At 29.5% G+C, this 22,655-nt stretch overlaps 1 protein-coding gene across 5 annotated transcripts in view; it reads left to right on the forward strand.

Annotated features, from left to right (window-relative positions):
• Window positions 1-22,066, forward strand: part of step (cytohesin steppke) — a 107,669-nt gene extending 85,603 nt beyond the window's left edge. For all 5 annotated transcript variants that reach the window (XM_075375570.1, XM_075375567.1, XM_075375568.1 and 2 more), the window contains 5 exons: window positions 4,589-4,701; window positions 7,847-7,995; window positions 10,091-10,202; window positions 12,341-12,638; window positions 15,513-22,066. In XM_075375570.1, the coding sequence (XP_075231685.1) occupies window positions 4,589-4,701; window positions 7,847-7,995; window positions 10,091-10,202; window positions 12,341-12,638; window positions 15,513-15,621 (781 nt within the window). In that variant the 3' untranslated portion in view covers window positions 15,622-22,066. The remainder of the gene's footprint in view (window positions 1-4,588; window positions 4,702-7,846; window positions 7,996-10,090; window positions 10,203-12,340; window positions 12,639-15,512) is intronic.
• Window positions 22,067-22,655: the final 589 nt, after the last annotated feature.

Below are 22,655 nucleotides of genomic sequence, written 5' to 3' on the forward strand. Positions count from 1 at the left end.
GTTAATAGTGGAGGGTGTGAACATGCATATATGAAGTATACAAACATTAGCAATTTACATGTTCCAACTACATGTATATGTGCTCCGTGTAATTTGCTCTTCTTGCAAAATATTGGCTGTGAGAGTGTCTTGTTCAAACATTCATTTGATACGTTTGAACACATCGTGCTCTCAGCAGTATAAAAGAGGCGTAAGGGATTGCACAACATCAGTTTAGTTTCTAATGTGAAGCATGCATCTGTTGCCTTTAAGATTTTAAAAGTATAGTTTCATTGAAAATAATAATTGAGGTTTTGTTTTTTTAGCGTGCAATCAAACAGTGTAACTGGTTTTTTTATTCAATTTGATTCTTTTGCAAAATGGATAAATTTGTGAAAAAACAAAAGTTACCCATCTACGTTCAGCAAAAATCCATTGGTAAAACGACATGATTGTACAATGACATCCTGACCCTGTAGGGGAAAACACCCTTCATGTGGAAGTTTTGGTTGCCATGCTACCCCCTCTGTATCTAGCCCTTACAAGCTTTACCATAGGTCATCTTCAGAACCCTGGCAAAAGACATCTCTCAGCCTTATTGTTGCCTCAATCAGGATGCCACCAATGCGAATACTAAAATAACTTAAAAATAAACCCAAATAAACAAAACACTAGAAAAACAACAAAACCAAGACAGGAAAGACCAGGCAAAACCCTAAATTCTCTCCCCAATTTGTTCTCTTGTCAGGTACCTTATGAAATGTTTAACGATTACTCATTCAGCCCAGTTTTCCAATACTCATGGAGATCTAATGTCGAACCAACAGATAGTCTTCATGCGCAAAAGTGTGTATTTTTGCGCATTTGTAAATTACATGGTATGCATCTAGTTGTCCACAATCTGGACACACACTTGAATCCACCAGACCAAATCACTGGAGTCTGTCACGGAAGGTGACAGAACCCGGCTGAACCAGAACTTTACATTGGTAGCACCTTCCAGTTACAAACATTGGCAGGGATATACCTACCAACGGTAACTTCAATATTCATTCCTCCAAACAACCGTCACCCTCTACATTACCTGCATAGGTGAGCAACTCCCCAGGTACATTAAATACTTGAAGACCATGTTGGGCTAAGAAGCCCAGCAATTCACCGCCATCATCGGTGAAACCAGTATGCCACAAAAGTGACTTAATATTCACATCCACAACAATAAGGATTGGTTTAGTAACAGAGAATCAAAGGATATCATCCTGGGATGATAATCACCCTCCCTTCTGCATAAAACAGTGGACATACTCCTCTCTTGATTTAGCGTTACCCCTTCTATTAAATTTACGAAGACCATCTCCAGTTGTTTTTGAGACAGAATTGCCTCACGCTTTTCTTTTAAAATATCTCTGTATCGTTCACACTGAGAAACTGTAAGTAAGTTGTTGTTAAGGCAGGACCGAAAAAGGAACAGTCTCCCTCATCACAACCTCCTGAATCTTAGTCAGCTTAGTAACTAACCATTCATACCCCTCTGCCAGGGCAGTCATGATTGACTTAAGCTCCTTTAATTTAGGAATGATTTTTCCTCGAGCAGTTCTACAGTTCTTTATAATCTTCAACAAGTCATCAAAGTGTTCAATAAATACCCTAGTGAGCACAGTTGAACTTCCAACACTCCCAGCCATTCTTTCAAAATCTTGGATGTAACCACTCTTGCCAGCCTGTACAGACGTTCCTGACGCCCCAGACTGTGGCTTCCTCTCCAGAAGAAGAGGACAAATCGTCGAACCATACCTCAGCAACAACCTCACTGGGTTTACCCTACCTGGGCCTATCCTCTTGTCGTCCTTCTTGCTCAGACATGATATTAACACAAAAACTCCAAAACACTAAAACAGAAACAAACACCAGTAAACAAAACAATGTTTGTTTACCAACAAGAATCAACCAATGGCAGACCTCTATCTAAATAAACTAGAATAAATAAATTAATTATGTCATAAACAATAGACAAGGACCAGGAAGGTAGTCCTGATAAGTTACCAACCCAGGAGGGCAGTCTAAATAAATAAACTACCCACCTAAAAATATGGCCTAGAATAGCCTATTTGCTACCCAAGCAACAAAATCTGTAAATAACTTATAAAATGGAAATATACCCAGTAATATAAAATAATATATACCCAGAATTTAAAAACAAACAACAAACACTTATACAATCCATCCAACAAACAAAAATATTGGTATAAAATAATGTACCAATTCTAAAATTCCATATCTGGAGCTCACACAAAACCAACTTGCTTTGATGTACAACTCATTGGACAATGACAGTTATATAACTTAAGGTTTCACCTCATTGGATGGAAAGCCACGCTGTATTGTTTGCTTTCAAGTCTTCTCCAATTAAAACATGAAGCCATCAAAATTAATTCGACACATGGAAACTAAACATACAAATCATAAAAGCAATCCCTTGGAATTTTTCAAACGAAAAACTTTAGAACTCAGCAAGCTTCTATTTATAAATGAAACTGATACTTGAGTAACTTAATCTCGTAGCATTAAGAATAGCTAAGATGTCCAAACTCCCATACAGTCACAGAAGACCTCATATTGGCTGCTGCAGTTTTTTTAATAGGTGTGGAAGAAGCAAAAAAATTGAAAAAAATTTCACTTTCAAACAACACAGTAACTAAGTGATGACATGGTTGCTGATGTTCACGATCAGATAATTCAGCAAGTGAGTTAATGTGAATTTTTTATTGTTCAAATTGATGAATTAACATAAGTGGCAAACATTTTTCAGTTCTTATGTTTTGTGAGATATGAATGCGATAGGGACAAATCAATGAAAGAAAATACATTGCTTAGCATTTAAAATACCTGGTTGTGTAAATTGACAATGTCTTTTCTATGTTGATACTAAAAACTATAACATAGATTGAAAAAATATATTGCAGTAACAGGAAAAAACAGTAGATTTCTGAAAAAATTAAAAAATTGTCCTCTACCATGGGCAGAATGGGTGCATTGCTTCCTTCACAGACAAGCTCTTGCTAGAAAATCTCAAACAGATTCTTTGTAAAACTGTAAAACCGGTTAATTTTATTACAAGTCGACCATTACAAAATAGGCTGTTTGCTAAACTATGCAATGAAATGGGCAAAAAGAAAAAACTCTTCTTTTCCATACAGAAGTCAGATGGTTATTGTGAGGGGAAACTAACCTTATTATGGAATTGTGAGATGAATTAATAATATTTTTTCCAGGATAAACAAACACCATTCTCAATGATTTTACAGAATAATGAATATATGTTGCTGTTAATTACTTAGCTGATGCATTTTCGCATTTAAATAACTTGGGTGTGAAGGGCGTGATAAAAACATTTTATTAATGACAAAGTTTATGTTTTCATTCAGAAGTTTGATATCTGGATTATTATCACCTTCAAAGCTTTGATGACCCACTTTGATGTTTCCACAACGATAATTGTGAAAAATTTTGATCAAGAATACACTATTATTCAACACAGTTTGTATAGCATGAAGTTGCATTTGAAAGAGCTAAAAATTCAGCAGTATTTCCCGGAAGTTAATCCATTTAGTGAAATTGTTGCTACTGTTAAGTTAGTTACCAGTTTAGATTCAATACCAGCTCATCAAAATGTCTGCCAATAAAATGTTACAACTATAATTTACATGCGAAGAGTTAGATAGGTTTTGGCTTGCTTATTGAAGAGAATGTGGAAATTTAGTCTAGTAGCATTGAAAATATTAATCCCTTTCACCATGTCTTACCTTTGTGAAAAAGGTTTTTCCTCTATGGTTGCTTTAAAAATTAAATATAAGAATCATTTTATATCACTTGAAAGCATTCACATATGAAGAAACTTTTAAATCAACAAACCCTACTATCTCTAATTTGTTTTCTTTACATGTGTACTTATAAATATAAGTAAAATATGTTTATAATAAATTACCTTTTTCTCATAAAATGATTTCATTATTGTTTACATGCAAAGTTGTAGGCTAATTTTGCAACCCCCATGTTGAGAAACACTGTTTAAGGTTAATTAGAAGTTGAGACGAAGCAAGCATTAGGTTAGGTTATGTTGATATAGTATTAGGTGGGACGTTTACCAATGAGTACTGATTATACTGATTAAAGTAATCTCCTGCTGGGGTAAAGGAAATTTCCTTCATGAAAAACCCATTATTTTTAAATAACCCATTCTTCACATATACCACTGTATTAATATTTAGATATATAGAAGATTTTTTCATATATATTAGACTATTTGGCCTGGTTTTACATATAACACGTTTTTATTGATTTTTTGTTTATCTGTTAGCATTTCATGGACTAATTTTTTGTGAGGAATATTTTACTAAAGTTCATTTAATATTTGGAAGATTTACCTTATCCTAAGGTTTGCCTTAGAAATTTTTAGTGTCGATTGATTTTTAAGCATAAGCTATATTCTCTGTAGCTATTTATTGTCAGCTTATAAATGTTATCCATGTTGTACATTTTTTGTTTTGAAAATTTGTGTTATTTTATTTTATTTTGTTTTTTATAATTATTCTTTTTATTTTTATTACAGACAGTTCCTGTGGAGTTTTAGACTGCCTGGAGAAGCTCAAAAAATTGATAGAATGATGGAATGTTTTGCACAACGTTACTGCCAATTAAACCCAAATATATTTACTAATACTGGTTAGTTGTTATCATACAGTATTTTTTTTGTAGGTTTTATAATTTTCTAATTATGTACATCATAATTTATAAATTGATAGTTGACAGTTGGCAGTTGTAGTTATAAACAGGTGGACCAATTTCAGTTCCTGTTCAATCATGTTAAAGCTTAAGTCAGAGTTTGAGAAAAACATTACGCATTCTAAAAATTTTTACTATAAGCTTAATTTTTCAGCAAAGAAAAGATCATTAGCTATTTCTTATTACTTCTTGTGTCACAAAAACACTTGTTTGTAACGGAAAATCCTCATAACTAAATCCTTTTTACGGCAAATGCTATATTTTTGCCTTCATCAGACAAAAACAGTAACTTTTTTCAAATTATTCTCATAAATATGTTTTTCTTTATACAGCAAACAAACAAATCATATATATTTCAATGCAAATTATTTGAATCGGTTTAGCTGATGGGAAATATGGTTAAACAATGACAGATTTTCCTGCTCTTATCCAGCTTCATAAGGTATGTTCATTTTTATGAGCTATGCCATGAAGAAATTGACCTTTCAAGAATACATTCTACTGGTAAAAATTAAGAAAACTTTTAGAAATTCTTTTTGAGATTTGGCTACCCCACATTTTTTCCAAAAATGTAATGTTAAGTAAGGCCTATTTACAGTGGCTTTATATATATATATATATATATATAATTGAGCAAATTTTTTATTTTTAATTTCAAAAAATTTTTGAAGAATTGAAGATAAAAGATGTTTATGGCTTGATTATCTTGATTATCTATTGAAAAGTTTTTTTTATGAAACTTAGTTTAAAAAATACAAAGTATTTGTTTTAACCTGTGGGGCAGGCAGGGTTTGCTGTCTTATTCATCGCATTATTTTCTGCATTATATTAACACAGATATCAGATTTACTATATTTTTATATTATAAAGCACCAACCTTTATCTTTTTAATCTTGCTATTGTAAATTAAAAGAACAACGATAATAAACTGCATGAAATATCAACATCAAAAGAACCACGGTTAAAAGTTGTTGGTACTGTTATTTCAGATTCATAATTGAACATGCATTAGCTCATTATTACATTCCATAAAGTTATTGCAAGTGGGTGCTAACAGTGAAATAATAAATAGTTGCAAGATGAGTTGTTGGATTTTGAGTTGTTGTATTTTAGTGGCAAAATAAATTATGTGTAAAAGTCTAAAACATAAAATTATATTATGGTAATCGCATACAACGATGCTGTAATTTATATGGGTGCCAGACAAAAGTTAATATGCATATCAATAACGTCTCAGAATTCAGGAATTCATAAGATTTGTATAATATTGAAATTAACAGCTCATGTCAGTTGTGTAGTGTCAAAAACACCAATGTAATATACAGTGAACTAACTCTAATGTACTACTTCCTGCAATGATTAAACCCACCATAATTGATTGGTGTAGTTGTGTATGAGAAGTGTGCGTGATCATATTAACAAAACAGCCAAGTAACAAAGCAGATGGCAAAAAATATTTTCAAAATCAATGAAACAGATTTTCAGTAGTACCTGCTGACAAAAGAAAGCAATTTTTTCTATCTTCTTATCAAACGGAAATCAGAATACACTATTTGAAGTTATGGTCATCAATATTGCTGAAAAAGCAACTATATATTTACTATTCCTGGAAGGCTTATTGTACAACAGCGTTGGAGGGAGCTAACTGCATTTGAAGGTAGATACCATTTTGTAGACCCCCCATATCTGAAGTATTTACCCAAACTCTGTGAAGTACTCCAAAATTGAGAAATATTAAAAAGTACTGTATCATATTTAGCTGAATTCATACGGCGGCAACAATTACCTAATGAAGATACATTCAGTCACACAGTGAAGGCAATTGCAGACTTTGGCCTCCAGTAATGTAGCACCAGTTACTACCGCAAACATAATAATTAAGTATATCTTATTAAAATAATACAATAACATAAACTAATATGTAAACGAAAATATATTGTCCCACCCCCATTAACAGACAAGAACCAAATACTGTTTATTAAGTTTAGAGTAAACATTTTTAAGTTATTGTTTATAATGTTGGATTAAATGTTGTAGTAATGATTTTTTGTTAGGGTTAGAAACATAATTTTAATTTTTTTGGTTTTATTTTTCAATTAAGAAAAATTTTAATGTTTCTTTGTTTTTTTTTATTTTCACTAGGTATAAAAAGGAGCAAATTATAAAAAAAGGAAAACTTTTACAGATGTTATAGTTAACATCTAAAACTAAAATGGCCATTTCAATTTTTAGGTAATCATAATCAATAGTAGTGAAAAAATGATATATAAGGAAATAAATAAGTACAGAAATGAAAAAATAATAAACATTATGGAACATTATTGAAGAAATATTTTTAACAGTGTTTTTAGAATAAGAATTAAAAATACATAGAATTATTGCCATTTTAGGCAATCAAGTTTTTATAGGTTTCATATGTTTTTCAGCTAAACTATGCTTTTGATTGAAATTGGCCTAAAGTAACAATTTTTTTTGTATTTTTTACTACTACTCTAAAAATACTGTTTTAGATAGTCATTTTAATGCCTTTTATAAGTGATACTTTTTGTCTATTAATATTTTGTATTATTTACCCTTCTATATATTTATTTTCTTTTAATGGTTTTGATATTTCCTCAGTATCTTCCAATTATGATTATTTGATAATTGAAGTGGCTTTTTAATTTTAGATTTTTAGTAAAAAATATTTAACGGTTTTTGAGCATTTTCTTGTTCTTCAGTCTTATTCCAGCAACTGTTTAGTTTAGCATGGCTTTTTATTTGTTTATCGAGATGTTTACTTTTTTATATTAAATTTGTAAAATTCTATAGCTTGGGATACTTCCAAATTTCAAAATTGTACTCGATTATTTATACTTGTAGAGATGCAATTATTGCCATCCAACTCCTTAATTTGGTGCATAATTGTAGGGGAATTTTTCTTAGAGATCTATCTGAAAAACAAAGACCGAGTTTCTAGAACAATGTATTTATCAACTTATTTCTTTATTCCTTATCTGTTTAATGTATACCTGAATTACATACTTTTATGAGACACATTATGTTTTTTAAATTTTTTTATTAAACTAAAGCTTTTTTTTTACAGATACTTGTTATGTTTTATCATTTGCCATAATAATGCTCAATACAAGTTTACATAATCCAAGTGTTAAAGATAAGCCTACTGTAGAACAGTTCATATCAATGAATAGAGGTATTAATAATGGTGGTGATTTACCTAGAGAATTATTGGAGGTAAGATGTTTTTTTGTTATATTTTATAATAAATAGTAATAATAATTCACAAAAGTCTCAAAATCTAAACCACTTTATAGCCAGTGAATTGTGTTTTTTTTTTTTCAGTTTCGTTTATGAGTATGATCTTAGTTTTCTTTTATTATCTTTAAAACAAAATAAGTTATTTAATACTAGTTGAGCTATGTACATATATTTTGAGTTCATACATTTTAAGTAATGAGCACTTTTGTGCTCATTACTGACATAACATTTACCCCCTGCAAAACCCATCAACCTTAGGCCATTGTTGTGTTCGCATACAGTCTGTACTTCCTCCTGTATGATTCACTAGTCTGATTCCTACCTATTTTTGCGTTCACCTCGCCAACAACTCCATCTTCATATCATATTGTGGTATCGTACTGTATGCTTGCCAGGCAGCCTCTTAGAATATATCCTCATCCTCCTCACTGTCTTCAGTTGGGCGTGTGTTGTAAGAATAGATACCTTAACACTCCCCTCATCCAGATGTAGTACAATCTTTCACTAATTGACTCACATTTTTTATCTGAATTAAGCTGTTTTTAAGTGCCATTTCTGTTCCAAACTTCATTTTCTTGATCTGTTTCAGTATGATGATGTAGTATTTACCCTTATGTTTGCCCTCTTCCTCAAACCTGATATGAAGCACCACCACATCCATTCTATAATTCCAAAGTTCCTCCTCTAGAATAATAACTCCTCCTGGAGAATTCAATTTGCTGCTATTCCAAGATCCGAATCATAAGCGTTTATTCCATAATTTTATACCCTTTTTATTTAGTACAATTTCTGAGACTTCTAAGTGTTTAGTAATATTGAAATTTTTTGCAATGGCGGGTTGTTGGCTCAGCGTATCAACCCTGAACCTGGAGGACCAGGGATTTCCTTCCCTTAGCTGAGAGGTTCCAATTTTAAGGTGCTGGAACCTTCCCCTGCAGGAGTAGGATTTCCTGATTACATAGAGATAGAATCTCAAGTCAAGCATTTCTTGGTATTTATTGATTGTTAAGGAACTCTACATCAGTACTCTACTCTACATCAGTGTGTCTACCCAATACTCAGGAAAACAGCCATTCATTCTCCTCCTTTTTTTACAAGGGCTCGACACCAGCTCTGGCAGAGTTGATTAATATGTAGAAGAGATAAAAATTTAGATCATTGTACAATATTTAAATAATGAAAATTATATATAATTTATTTATAATGAATCTGTTTCTAATTACAGAAACTATTCAGAATTATATGTTCAAATTCTTATAGATGAAAATAAAAACAAAATCTGCGCAGAATCACCTTTAAGAGGTTAATATATAGAGAGAAAATTGTACTTAAGAAACAGATTATTTATAAATTTTCTCAGCAGATTGCAGAGCAAAGTGAGGAGTTTTTAATACTGTCACTTGAAAAATATCACTGAATTTCAAATCATATCTGCTCTAAATATATTATTTATCTCATCTATTTTCTTAATGTATGATTATGTGAAAAATGCTTTACTTTTACACTTGATGATCAGGAGATGACTTTAAGATGCCTAATAAAATCTTAAATTTTACAACAAAAAACCGATAGTGCAGTTTTGAAGTAAAGGTTAAGATCAGCCACCAGTCACTTTCAATTCCAATCTCCTTATCTGATTGTAATAAAACAAACACCAAAATTTCATTTTCTGTTAAAAGTTAGAAACTAGAAACATGTTGTTCAAGCCTAATATATCTCAATATTGATTGATATATATGAGGCCAACTGTGTGGTATACTTTGGTTTTTCTCCCCTGCATGTTACACAGCTGATTTATATTTCTGCTGGATTTTATACCTTTCTCTTATGTGAAAATAATAATTTTCATAAACTATGGTGGTAACAAATTTTGGAATACTGGACAGTTTTATGCCAGTGACTGCCATAATTGTGATGAGATACATTGGATTAGAAGAAACTTATTTAAATTACTACGGGTGATATGGAGCTACATTTACTTTACAGTGGCTCAAAGATAATATTAAATTTACATTATTAATATTTCATTTCTATTGAGCAATAACTATGATATTATGTTTTGTTTTTTCAGAGTTTATATGATAGTATAAAAACAGAACCGTTTAAAATACCAGAAGATGATGGTAATGATTTGATGCATACATTTTTCAATCCTGATAAAGAGGGATGGTTATGGAAACAAGGTAAATATTTTTTTTAATTTTAGACTTGTTTTGGATTATTTGTTATTTTAACATATAAGAGGCTTAAATGCCTTCTTACAGTTACTAAATGAATGATAAATGAATTTTGTAGCATATGAAAAAATGCTATGCCTTACCAGGATTTGAACCCAAGGATCTCTGGATGAAAGGCAGAGATGCTACCATTCCACTACGGCGATTGACATATTATGTAGGAATCTCATTAATACTTTCATTCTGAAGAACATTATTTTCTACTTTGAATGTGTGAGTTTTATCATATTGTATAAATTAGTTAGCCTACGGATAAAGTGTACCATTTTAGAGTTAGTCTTGTGCAAAGATTCTTACATATTCTTTTAATGTTTTTCGCACTTAAAATTTATATTCTACTTATGTAGTGTGATTTTTAATTGGCTTTACTAAAAAAAAATGTTTTTCTTAGAATATTTAAATCAAACCAATATTAAAATGATTGATTTCTGATTTATACAAACCAACTGGTTTTTCAAAATTGTATACAAATCAGAAAATTTCACTGAGAAAAATAGGACTATATTGACAAAAGAATAATTTTTAAGAGAGAACAATATGGTCTCTTAATATTGAGACTTTCTACTGGTGCCCTTAAACAATTTTACCTACCAATACCTGGGTCTACCTCTGACCTCTTCTCATTTACTTCTCTGTTTAAAATTTTCAATACTTTTCTTTCTTCACCTATTCCCCTTACATGTCTGAATAATTTTTTTGTTATCAGTATTCTCTTCAACAAACTCATAGGATACGTATATTTATATATATTAACATATTGATCACTGTGCTAATAAAATTTAATATTAAATGAAATTTACATCATCAAAGCACAATGAACAGATAAAGTTAGCCTTAAAAGATTAATTCCAAGAATCGATTTTCATAGGATCATGTATCTTCAGTTGGTATTTAATTCTATAACAACATTAAAATAAATTATTTTTATAATTTGTCGAAAATGTTACTGTTTTATAAATTTTGAAGTTATTGTAGATGAATACGCAAATTCTGCGGTCCAGTACTGGAATGATGTTAATATTTAAAATGTTGCATTTTTGAAAATTTAAATTTCACAAATTATAATAATTTATTTTAATGTAAATATAAAATTAAGTACCAACTGAAGTTGCGGGATCTTGCAAAAATTGATTCTTGGAATTAATATGGTAAGTTTAACTTATCTATTTACTGTGTTTTTGGTAGTTTAAATTTCATTTTAATATATATATAAAAATGGAAATGTTTGTTCAAAATCTTAAATCTCCGAAAGTTCTTCACAGATTGATTGCTTTGAAATTTTGACACAATGTTACATTTGAAAATGCACGTGTTTTTATATACCTACTATTTTTATATCTAAGAAGTCACACCTATGACAGGTAAAAACATGCTTTTTGAAAAACAGCGCTATCTGTTGCACATAAAGGCAACACACGCTGTACTAAATATTTTATGATTCCATTTCAGTGTTTCTGATATGTGTGTCCACTATAAGACTAAAAAATTACTGGACCGATTTACGTGCAGGGAGAAAGGGAAAAATCAAAAAGCTAAAAGGGAAGAAAGGGAAAATGCAAAAAAGAAAACAGGGGAAAACAGAGAAAAGGAAATGGAAAGGGGAAAGGAGAAAAAAAAAGTGGGAAAAGGGAAAGAGAAATGTGGGAAGGAAGGGAAAAGGGTGAAAGGGAATATGGTTAAAATGAAAAGGGGAAAAAAGGGAAAGTTAATAAAAAAAGTTCCATAATGTTAATTTTGTTAATGTTTTATCAAACTTTCAATTGTATTCATTTAATCTATATATACTCAAATCTAGCAATAGTGAAGCATTTCCGGGTCTGCTAGTGTGTGTGTGTGTGTGTGTGTGTGTGTGTGTGTGTATGTATAAAATCATAAATTTTTGTCTTAAAAAGTAAGTAATTTGATAATACTTCTTTTCTTTTTTTTATCATGGTGGTTGATATAAAACTTAACTAAATTAATTATTTGGGTGAAAAGAGTTTTACCCAAATACAACTTTGTAATTTGATTCAGTTCATTTCCATAAATAATAATTTTACATGTAAACTAACAAATGCTTATTGTAAACCTTTTTTATGTATTAGGTGGTCGTTATAAAAGCTGGAAGAGACGGTGGTTTATACTAAATGATAACTGCTTATATTATTTTGAATATACAACTGATAAAGAACCACGTGGAATAATACCTTTAGAAAATATTCAAGTTAGAGAAGTTAGTGACAGACATAAACCACATTGTTTTGAATTGTATGCAGCTGGTACTGATTTCATTAAAGCATGTAAAACTGATAGTGAAGGTAAAGTAGTTGAAGGTAAACATACTGTGTATAGAATGTCTGCTGCTACATCAGAAGAAAAAGATGAATGGATTAAATGTGTCCGGTAATTAATTAAAATTTATTTATTTTCTCTAACTACTAATCAGCCATATGAGCATAACTATCTAATATATCTGATTTTATAGATTAAGAACTATCACATCTGACATATTTCTTTTTAAATTAAAATGCTATTCTAACTCTAGGGATGGAATTTTTTTTTTTAGCTGTAAAACCATACTGTTGAATTTTCATCAGTGAACAATTTGAGGTCTGCTCAGAAAGTAATCGAACATTTTTAATTACATGTCAGTGGAGATATTTAGTGATGAGCAGTTGGCAGCATTGTGTTCCACATAATCTCCTCTGTAACCACATGTTTAATTGTTAATAGTGATTTTTATAATGTATGATTTTTGGGAGCAACAATACAACATAAAATTTTGCCTGAAACGGGGTAAACTGTCATAGAAACATTTCAACTTTTGAAACAAGCTTATGATGCTCTGAGTCATACGCATGGTTTTCATTATTTAAAAAGTGTTCATCAGTCAATTGAAGATGATCCTCAACCAGGAAAGCCATAGACTTCAACTGATGACACCCATGTTCAGAAAATCAATGATCTGGTGCGTGCAAATCGCTGATTGACTTTTCAGAGAACTTGCAGAAGAGGTTAGCATCTCAATTGGATCATGCCATTACATTTGACTTAAAAACAGAACATTCATTTAGTTGTAGCAAAGTGTGTTTCTCGTTTGATGACTGAACTGGAACAGTAGAATGAATATAAAGTGGACATTGTTGGCAACATCTTTAACAAGCCAATAACGTTGAAACATTCATGCAAAGGATCATAGAAAGAGAAGAAAGCAGAGTTTACAGCTACGACATTGAGACAAAAAGTTCAATCATCAAAATGGATTGGCAAAGGATCTTCATGTCCAAAAAAAGCACGTCAATCTTGGTCAATTGTCAAAATGATGCTTTCTGTTTTTTTCGATTTTGATGGAATTGGCATTTTGAATCTTGACTCAAGGTGAAACTGTGAACTGTGCTACTATAACAGTGTTTCACGACAGTTACATGAAAAAATCTGCAAAAAGAGACCAGTGTTGTGGTGAGACAACCCATGATTCCTTCACCACAACAATGCACCCTCGCTTACTCAACTTTGTCAGTTTTGTGTCAAAAAATCAAATGACTGTCCTCCCTCAGCCTCCCTACTCACCAGGTCTAGCTCCTTGAGATTTTTTCTTATTTCCAAAATTAAAATCAGTGATGAAAGGATGCCACTTTGAGACTGTTGATGACATTAAAGCAAATTCATCACTGACATTAAAGGCCATTTCAAATGAAGCTATCCACCACTGGGAAAAGTACGTGAATAGGAGAGGGGAGTACTTTGAAGGGGAGAAGGACCAATAATTTGTAAAATTAATAATAAAAATTAAAAAAAGTTTGATTACTTTCAGAACAGACCTCGTATGGTTACAGTTTTATACATTATGTTGTGTTTCTGTTGAAAGAGGTTGTCTTTCATCAGTATTTTGGAATACTTTTTGAAACTGTTTTACTTATTTGGATTTATGTATCAATCTGCAATTGATATATACTCAAAAACTAATGAAGTATGTTTAATTGCTTGCCCTCCACTGTTATGTGATTATGTATTAAATTAAATGCAGTTTTTGTTATTTCCATTTCTACCAGCTTGCAGTTTATTTACATCTTTATAATTCTAAGAATGATGTCTAAACTTCTCTGACTACTATAAATGACTATAAAAGGCTTTCAAAGATTTGTTTAAAATCAGATCAAATTTTATGAACTTTAAGAAACATAATAAACAAAGGCATTATTGGTTTGATTAATTATCATGATCATATTTTGCTGGATCAGCTTTAGTCAATAAATCAGTAAAACAGATTCAATTATTAAACCTGGAGTATATATCAACAGAAATATTGGTTCAATATTCTGAAAAATACTACTTTTGTAGATGCATAACTTTTATAGTTAGTAATTAATGAATTCAATCTGACTTGACATTTTAGTCCCTTCATTTTCTGTGATAACATTATAAATAGAACTATTATGCCGACAGAGCCGTGACCTGTTTCAATCTTGTTAATTTCTACAAGCCACATAGATGATTCTTCACTCAGCATGTTCAGGGTAAAGCTTATTTACTACCTATATATTATTATACCTACTGTGTATAATTTTAAATAGATCTGGAAGCATATTTACAGGTGTTTTGAAAAGTTAAAATTATTTAATAGAAAATTAAATTTCATTCTGTGTTATGCTGAGCTGTTGATATCTACCAAAATATTATTGACACAGCTTTTTACTTAATTTAAATATATATATGTAAATTTAATTCAGTAAAATAAATATTCCAAGAATAACTTTTCGTTGTAAAGAGCTGACGTGTGAAGAAAATGTAGCAATATTGCAAGTGATATACTTCATATGTTATCTAGTTTAAAATATGCCATCCAAAAGATAAAAGTAGGCTATTGCTTGAGAATTTACATGTTCCTTCTACTATTTAATGGAATTTTTTTTCATGAATTCTGATACACTTATAATGGAATTTTTCAATTGCCATAAGTGTTAAAATTGGTCTAACTTTACATCAGAAATAGTCAATTTAAAAAGGTTTTACAATTTTAAACAGTGTATATATTGTCTCTTCTATATCTCAGAAATATCGGATATTTCATTTGATTTAATTTTAGATTAGATTTTTCTCTTTAATTATTCTCATAATTTTAACATAAGAATTTTATTTTGTCCATATGTTTTTGTATATGAATACATTTGTGTCTCTCCCATCGATCATGAAAGCAGCACCTGTCAAGTTGAATATCAATTAAACATTTTACATACTTCTTTATTAACAATATTAATTTTTTCTTAAATGTTTCAGGCAAAGTATAAGTCACAATCCATTCTACGATATGCTTGCTGCACGTAAAAAGAAAGCACAGAAAACAAACACGCATCATCACCACCATCATCATCATGCTAGAAGCTAACTATAGGAATTATCACGTACAAAACAGTATATATATATTTTTTTTTCTCCTTAAAGTGTGAAGTTATAAATTAATAAAATATATAAAAAATAATAAGAGATTAATAATTTTGGTATTTCATTTTGTATCATTTTGTGAGATAATAGTGCCTTTATTAGATTATTTTATTGTACATTAAATTAATGACATTAAAAAATAAATGTACAATTTTTAATTATTTATTTGATTTCAAATAATTAATTAATTGAAGAGAGAGACAAATGTTTGTTTTTGTATTTTTTTTTGTGTATAATTTGTTTTTAATTATTACAATTTCTGAACATTTAGTTTTTTTTTAATATGTGTGATATAAATATACTGTACATTTAATGTGTGTTAAATAATCACCCACAGTGCAATTTAAATGATAAAATAATATAACGAACATATTAGTTGATATATATAATTTAATTATATTAATTACATTTCAGGCTATGTGAAGAAATTTTTTTTAATACATACAATGTGCATTAATTGATGAATCATGTGACACTTTTTTATGATTTATTTTTATATATTTTATTTTTATATAACGTGTGATTTGTATTATAATTTGACATAAGTAGTGGAAAAAAATCAGTAAATTTTTTAAGAAATAGTTGTTTTTTCTACATTGAGCAAGTACCCTTTTATGTAGAATCTATTTATTTATAAGTGTATGTAATAACAATTTCTTAGTTCTGTACTAAATGCTGGAGAGAAAAACACCAGTCATTAATGTGTTTCATATCTTGAAAGATGTGCTATACAGTGATATTTACAATTTTAAAATTATAGAGTTCCTGTAAATTTCATACTAAATAACAAATTATGTAGATATTCAAGGAATTAGTTGTATTATTATTTTTTTAATATTATTTTGTAAATATGAATTTTAACCAGATATACTATATTATAAAATTTACTTGTGTGTAATTTAGGAAACGAATTATGCAGATTTCACTAAAAATTTTTGGGGTATGTCTACATGATTTTCCGTTCACTGATAAACCTGAATTTTATTCTTAAGCTAATCATCCCTATGAGTGATAGGACTAAATATCAGCTACATTTTGGGGGGCCTGGCATACTCATTTAAAGAATACTCATCCTGGAGAAGAGAATGAGGAAACCACTTCAGTCTTAACATAAACTAGCAAATCCTAGATGCTTGCTTGTGAAAATGGCTATGCATTTTCTAATGTAACTTTTTTCTCATGTTAGTTCACCTACAACAGTTTGTCGCTAAAAAAAAATTAGTTTTTAAACCCCTATTATAGTGTTTTTAATTAGATGATTAAAATTTATTGAACTATATTTTTATAGATTATTTAACAGTGAATCTCCAAATACAAAAAAAAATGTCTATGACTATGGCATTTTTTTTTTATAAAGTTGTGATCTAAGATTTAGTGAATTTTTTCCTTTTTTAGATGAATAATTTCATGTTATGAACTCAAAGCTTGTGCACTGGAATTTAATGTATGAGCTGATTAGAATGAAAGTGGTGTAAGTCATCGTAACTGTGTTTTGCTTAATTGAAGGTTTTGTAAAAACATTAGTAAAAAAATCAATTTACATATATTTAACTGGATGCAATGTATTTGTAATCAAATATAGACCCTATGATGCTTTATTTTTGTAAAAACATAGTACAGATTGTTATATACAGCTTCAAATGACTATCACCACTGTCATTCTATATTGGAAGTGGGTTTAACGAAAGGAAGTTTTAAATGGTGTTCTAATTAGCTATTTATTTTACATTTTTCTTTTTGTTATTACTACACACATTTGAGTTATCCAAACTTTTAAATGTTAAAATTTATAAGAATTAAACTAAAAATGTAAAACAGTTTTGTTTTCACTGTTGCCTTAGAAACATTACAAGTTTATTTCGTAGAATTTGTTTTTAAACCTCAATTTTCAAGATTCTTCCTCTGCTTTATTACTTTCCTCTTCATAATGTAATGGCAGGGGACCTATGGTTTTTTCAACAATGATAGTTTTCAAATTGTTGAAAAACTCATGGTGCACTGGAGGGATGTAGGGTAACAGATCCATCATACCAGCTTTCTTTTTTTGTGGACCCTGGTCTAACATTTGAGTACATCTCCTGTGATAAATCTTTTAAACACACTGGTCTCCCTTTTCTGCCTGTAGGGCTAATATAACGTTTTTCAAAGTCTATGAACTTGAAGAGTTTTTTTGTAAAAATATCTAATTTTTTTCAGTCCTTATCCATTGCGCTAGTTTACATCCATGTTGTTTGTATATTTTTTATATTGCTAATATTCCTCTGTAAATTGTAGAAAAAATTTCTTCAGATTCATTTGGCAGACAATGAACTTCTTCATGCAACGACATGACTTCATAATACCATACCAGCATTCAGGTACATACATACTGTTGCCTTTAGCAGCTAATTTCACACACCCAAAGTCTGGGAAGAAATGAATGTCCTGGCACAAGAAATATTTGCTAAATTAATTCGATATTTGTTTCTTCAATTTGATAGAATCTCATTAATACTAGGTTGTATTTAAGTTACGGTTTTGCCCTGTACACGTGTCACTGTAGATTGTTACTTATTTTCTTAAGTGAGCATTTAATTTCAGATGTTTAATTAAACATAAAACTAAATCCTGGGAACCTCAAGAAGCTACTGTCTCATCCCAAACATAAAAGTAACTGGCATCTTTTTCCAAGTCATGGACCCTGAAATTATATTAATAATAATTCTTTTTGTAGTATACATCACTTAACAGTAAGTATTGGAAATGGAAGGGCTTTCTTCAAGTCATACTACAAACATAACTTTCTCTGGATCACATTTTGGAGATTCTGCCTCATTTTTGTGCTATCTCTAGTGAATTCAGCTTTTCTTAGGTGTAATTCATGTTCAGACTTCGACTTTACCTTTTCTATAATACTCAGTTCCAGTTTAGAATATTTCACTTTAAAAATGTCACATCTTTGTAGGTCTCCTTTTTAGGTAGATAAAAATATAAATTAAATTTAGTATTAAATATATATCTGTCATGGTTTTACTGGAGTTTTGCCAAAAAAATTATGCTTTTCCACATACAGTTCGTACAGTTTTTTTTATATTCAAGGTTCACACAGATATTTTATATTAGGATTGTTTTTTCATTTGTAACAGGGAAAACTTTTTCCCCATGTGATAACAGTGGAATGAATTCATATGATCATCAGATATGTTTCTCGAGGGACAGCCTTTAATATCTCTAAAGTCTTCCCCAGGGAACTTTTTCCTTCCAACATCTTTTTAAGCGTCCTGGTTATCCTTCCATCTGACACACAGAGTGTGTAAAAAATATTTTTTACAAACTGGTACAGAAATGCCTTTTTCTGACTTCAATAAATACTTATTGGACCCTCCTCTTTCTAACCCATTCTCTTTTCTTGGTCTCTGTTGTTTTATTTCTTGATGCTGGATCTAAATAAAAGCATTTTGCCTCCAAAAATCTCCTATTTCTCAGAATTTCTCAAACATTAATTTACATTCATCTTTTGAAAAATTTGCACTGCACTTTAGTTTTAGTTGCACATTAATCCAGAAAATTTTTTCTCATTAATTTAACCTGTTTTGTTTATGTATCGTTGTTTATGTACCTAAGCTACTTAGTTTTCTTTTGTTTATGATTCTCAGGGTTTACAGTCCTCTTTTGTGATTTGGTTTTGTTTATTGGTCCAATAAGTTCATTGCTACTTTGAGCACTGACAGATCCCGCAGAATCTGATGTTGAGGAATAGCTGACAATACTAACCTTCGGGACCACCGTTAGGTATTGTTTCAGAGGGTGAGATGAATGATTTGTAGTGCATGTGAAAATGCCATGCCTGACTGCGATTCAAATCTGGGACTTCCGGATGAAAGGCCGAGATGCTACCACTCGTGCCACGGAGGCCGGCAGCAATACTTCTGTTAGGTGGAACAATGCTAAATCTAGGCCTACTTGGTCTAGCTACAGTGCTACAATCTAGTCGGGATCGTCTTCAAACTCAGAATCAGTTTAAAAACTCAAACCTGTTATTAAACGTAGCTGTAAATGCCGTTTTAGTATTTTTCAGGGTTTTTTATAGTTAAAACATATCCTATAAAAGTTTATGCAAATGAAACTACAAAACTTTTTGACACAAACTATACAAGTAAAACTAAAATTTTCTGGTATAATAATGTCGATACAATATATAAATAAATATGATATAATAAATATTGTAAATATAATAAATGAATACAACTTTAAAATGACTATGATGAGAATTACACTCGCTAGTAAACAACAGTCGAACAATCAGCTGATCTGGAAACAGACTTACACCACTGTCATTCTCAACTTAACAGCAGTTTAGATTAGTAGAAAATATTGATGTTGCTCCTAGTGGCCAACTTTTGTACTATTGACTTACACCACCATCACACTGAATAGAGAAACAAAAAATAACGCAAATCTATGTTTAATTCAGATTGTACAATTTCTTGACTTTCACCACTTTCATTCTAACCAACTCATATAATTTCTTTGTATATTAAAATTTTCAAGTTTAACTACAATTTGAACCTTATAGAAAAAACATTTAAATGTCAGTCAATAATTAACTCTTTGATTATTACAGTTAATTTTTTTAGAGCTTTCTGACCATGTATGTTTTTGTATTGTACTTGTTTTCATCAACACAAAAAATCCTTAAAATATAAAATTATATTAAATTATATTGGTTAAAATTACTGTTTGGTTCTACAGAATACAAATAATCCGGGAATGTTAATGTAATTTGAAATACAAATTTGATGTAAAAGCTGAAAGTAGTGAACTACATACAAATCTGTATTTTTTTATAGCTTAACCAAGACCAAAATTGAATGTCTGTATTCTTAAATGTAGTTATGTGAAATACTTACAGATGTTATGTTTTAAAACTTATGCTAACAGTAAAAGTTAAATTGAAATTAATGTTAGAAAATTATTTTCTAAATATATATTTCTTAATTGTTCTTAAAACAAATTATAATTGTTTATACTGCAATTAATAGTAATCATCAATACGTAGTAATTTTTCTATAAAAATTTACTGAAATCTATTTTTTTTATGGTCAAGTTTATTTTCAAAGCACTTAGTTTTTTTACATAGCTTTTTTTATGGTGAAAGAAAAATGTTTTCATTGCATCATGCGGAGTCACACAAACAGTATTATTTTTGATAGGATTTAGAAGATAAGACATAGAACTGCATTACATTTCATTTTTATTTTTCTATAGTAATGAAATTTACTATGCTTCCTGCATCTAAAAGCAGTAAAAACAATCATGCATATCATGTTAGAAGCTAACTATAGGAATTACATCAAGTACCAAAAAATATAAATATTTCCTTCATGTGAAGATATAAGTTAATAAATTAAAAAAATAATTGTAAGAGTAATAATTTTGGTATTTCATTTTGATTGGTTTATATCTTGTAATTTTTTTTTTTTTTATTGTACATTATGAAAATAAATTGTTGCAGTCTATACACACCATTCCTTAAACAATTAAATATAAATAAATCCACAACGTTTTTAAGTTAGATTTATAAAATACTTGTGTTGAATTTTCACACAAGCTAGCTATGTCCATATTATTCACAATCAAATTTGCTTTAACTTCATAATTTTATATTGATAAAGTTAAATTTATATTTCTGTTAATTTTTTCTGCCTGTTTATGATAAAGTTTAAAAAAGTATTAGGTTTTTTGTTACCTTTACAAAATATGTTAATTTTGCAGATCATTAAGAATGTCACAATTTTTAAGAATTGAATTTACCTATTATAGTTAAGAATAATTTTTTCTGCTAATGTTTTGAATTAAGTGCATTTTCTTTTGAAGATATGTATGGAAAATTGTTATATTAGTTTATTGTTGTGTGAAAAGTTAAAAGAATTCATTGTAAAATTGTTGATTTATACTTCAAAAATGTTGTGGTATTTTATCTTTCAGAATAATTTAAATTGAACATTTGAAATGAAACATTCAGCATGCTAAACCTTAAATTTTCAGCTAGAAAGTTAGAAAATGACTAGTAACTTAATTTACTGAACTCAAAATCGGTTATAAAATATTAAAGTATGGTGACAGAGTTACATCTTTTGGTACTAGTAATATAATCTAAAAATTTGATTTGAATGATTAAAATGTCATAATCTTTGTTGTTCATTTTGATAAATATGATGTTTTTTTAAGAAATTATGCTTTCAAATTGTTAGGAAGTTACACTTCAGAAGATTGTTTAGTTTGTTATTCATTACGGGTATTTGAAGGGATAGTACAAACTCTGAATAGGGAGCCTTTGAAAGCGAACTGTTAATTTTTTTAAATATTTAATAAAATGTTTTTATATAAAAACAAAATTATTTTCAACATACATTTTCTTCCAAAAGTATGTTGAAACTGTTTATATATTATATAATACTAATAATGAAAATTTATTTTAATTACTTTTTTCTTTAGGTTACAAGTAATTTTGGTTTTAACTTTTATAAAAAGCATTGTTTTACATTTCATCAGTCCTTTTAATTTTAATGTCTAGTTAAAAAAAAAATACCTCTTGCTTTCTCTATTCACCACTTTTTATGTTTTATCCCTGAAGTTATTTTAAAAACTGTAATTATAATAAAAAGACAGTATGTTGTTACATATTTGACTTACTGATATTGATTGAGCAGCAAAAATATAAATAATAAACAGTATTTTTTATTTGTTAAATCTTGAACAGTTTATACAATTCAGAAATATAAGAATATAAGTGTAAATATAATACAATATTAAAAAAAAATTATAAAATTTGACTCATAGTGTGTTTAGCTTTTTGTTTGAGAATGTCATACCTTCCTCTAGTGTTACCTGGATATGGTGATTAATCACAAACTTTAGCTAATAATTTTGCAGTTTTTGTAAGAACCGATTCTGTACTTCCTTTTTATTTTACATTTCAATTTCTAATGTCATTCT

This window comes from Lycorma delicatula, chromosome 9, assembly GCF_047948215.1.
Source record: "Lycorma delicatula isolate Av1 chromosome 9, ASM4794821v1, whole genome shotgun sequence".
Taxonomy (NCBI): domain Eukaryota; kingdom Metazoa; phylum Arthropoda; class Insecta; order Hemiptera; family Fulgoridae; genus Lycorma; species Lycorma delicatula.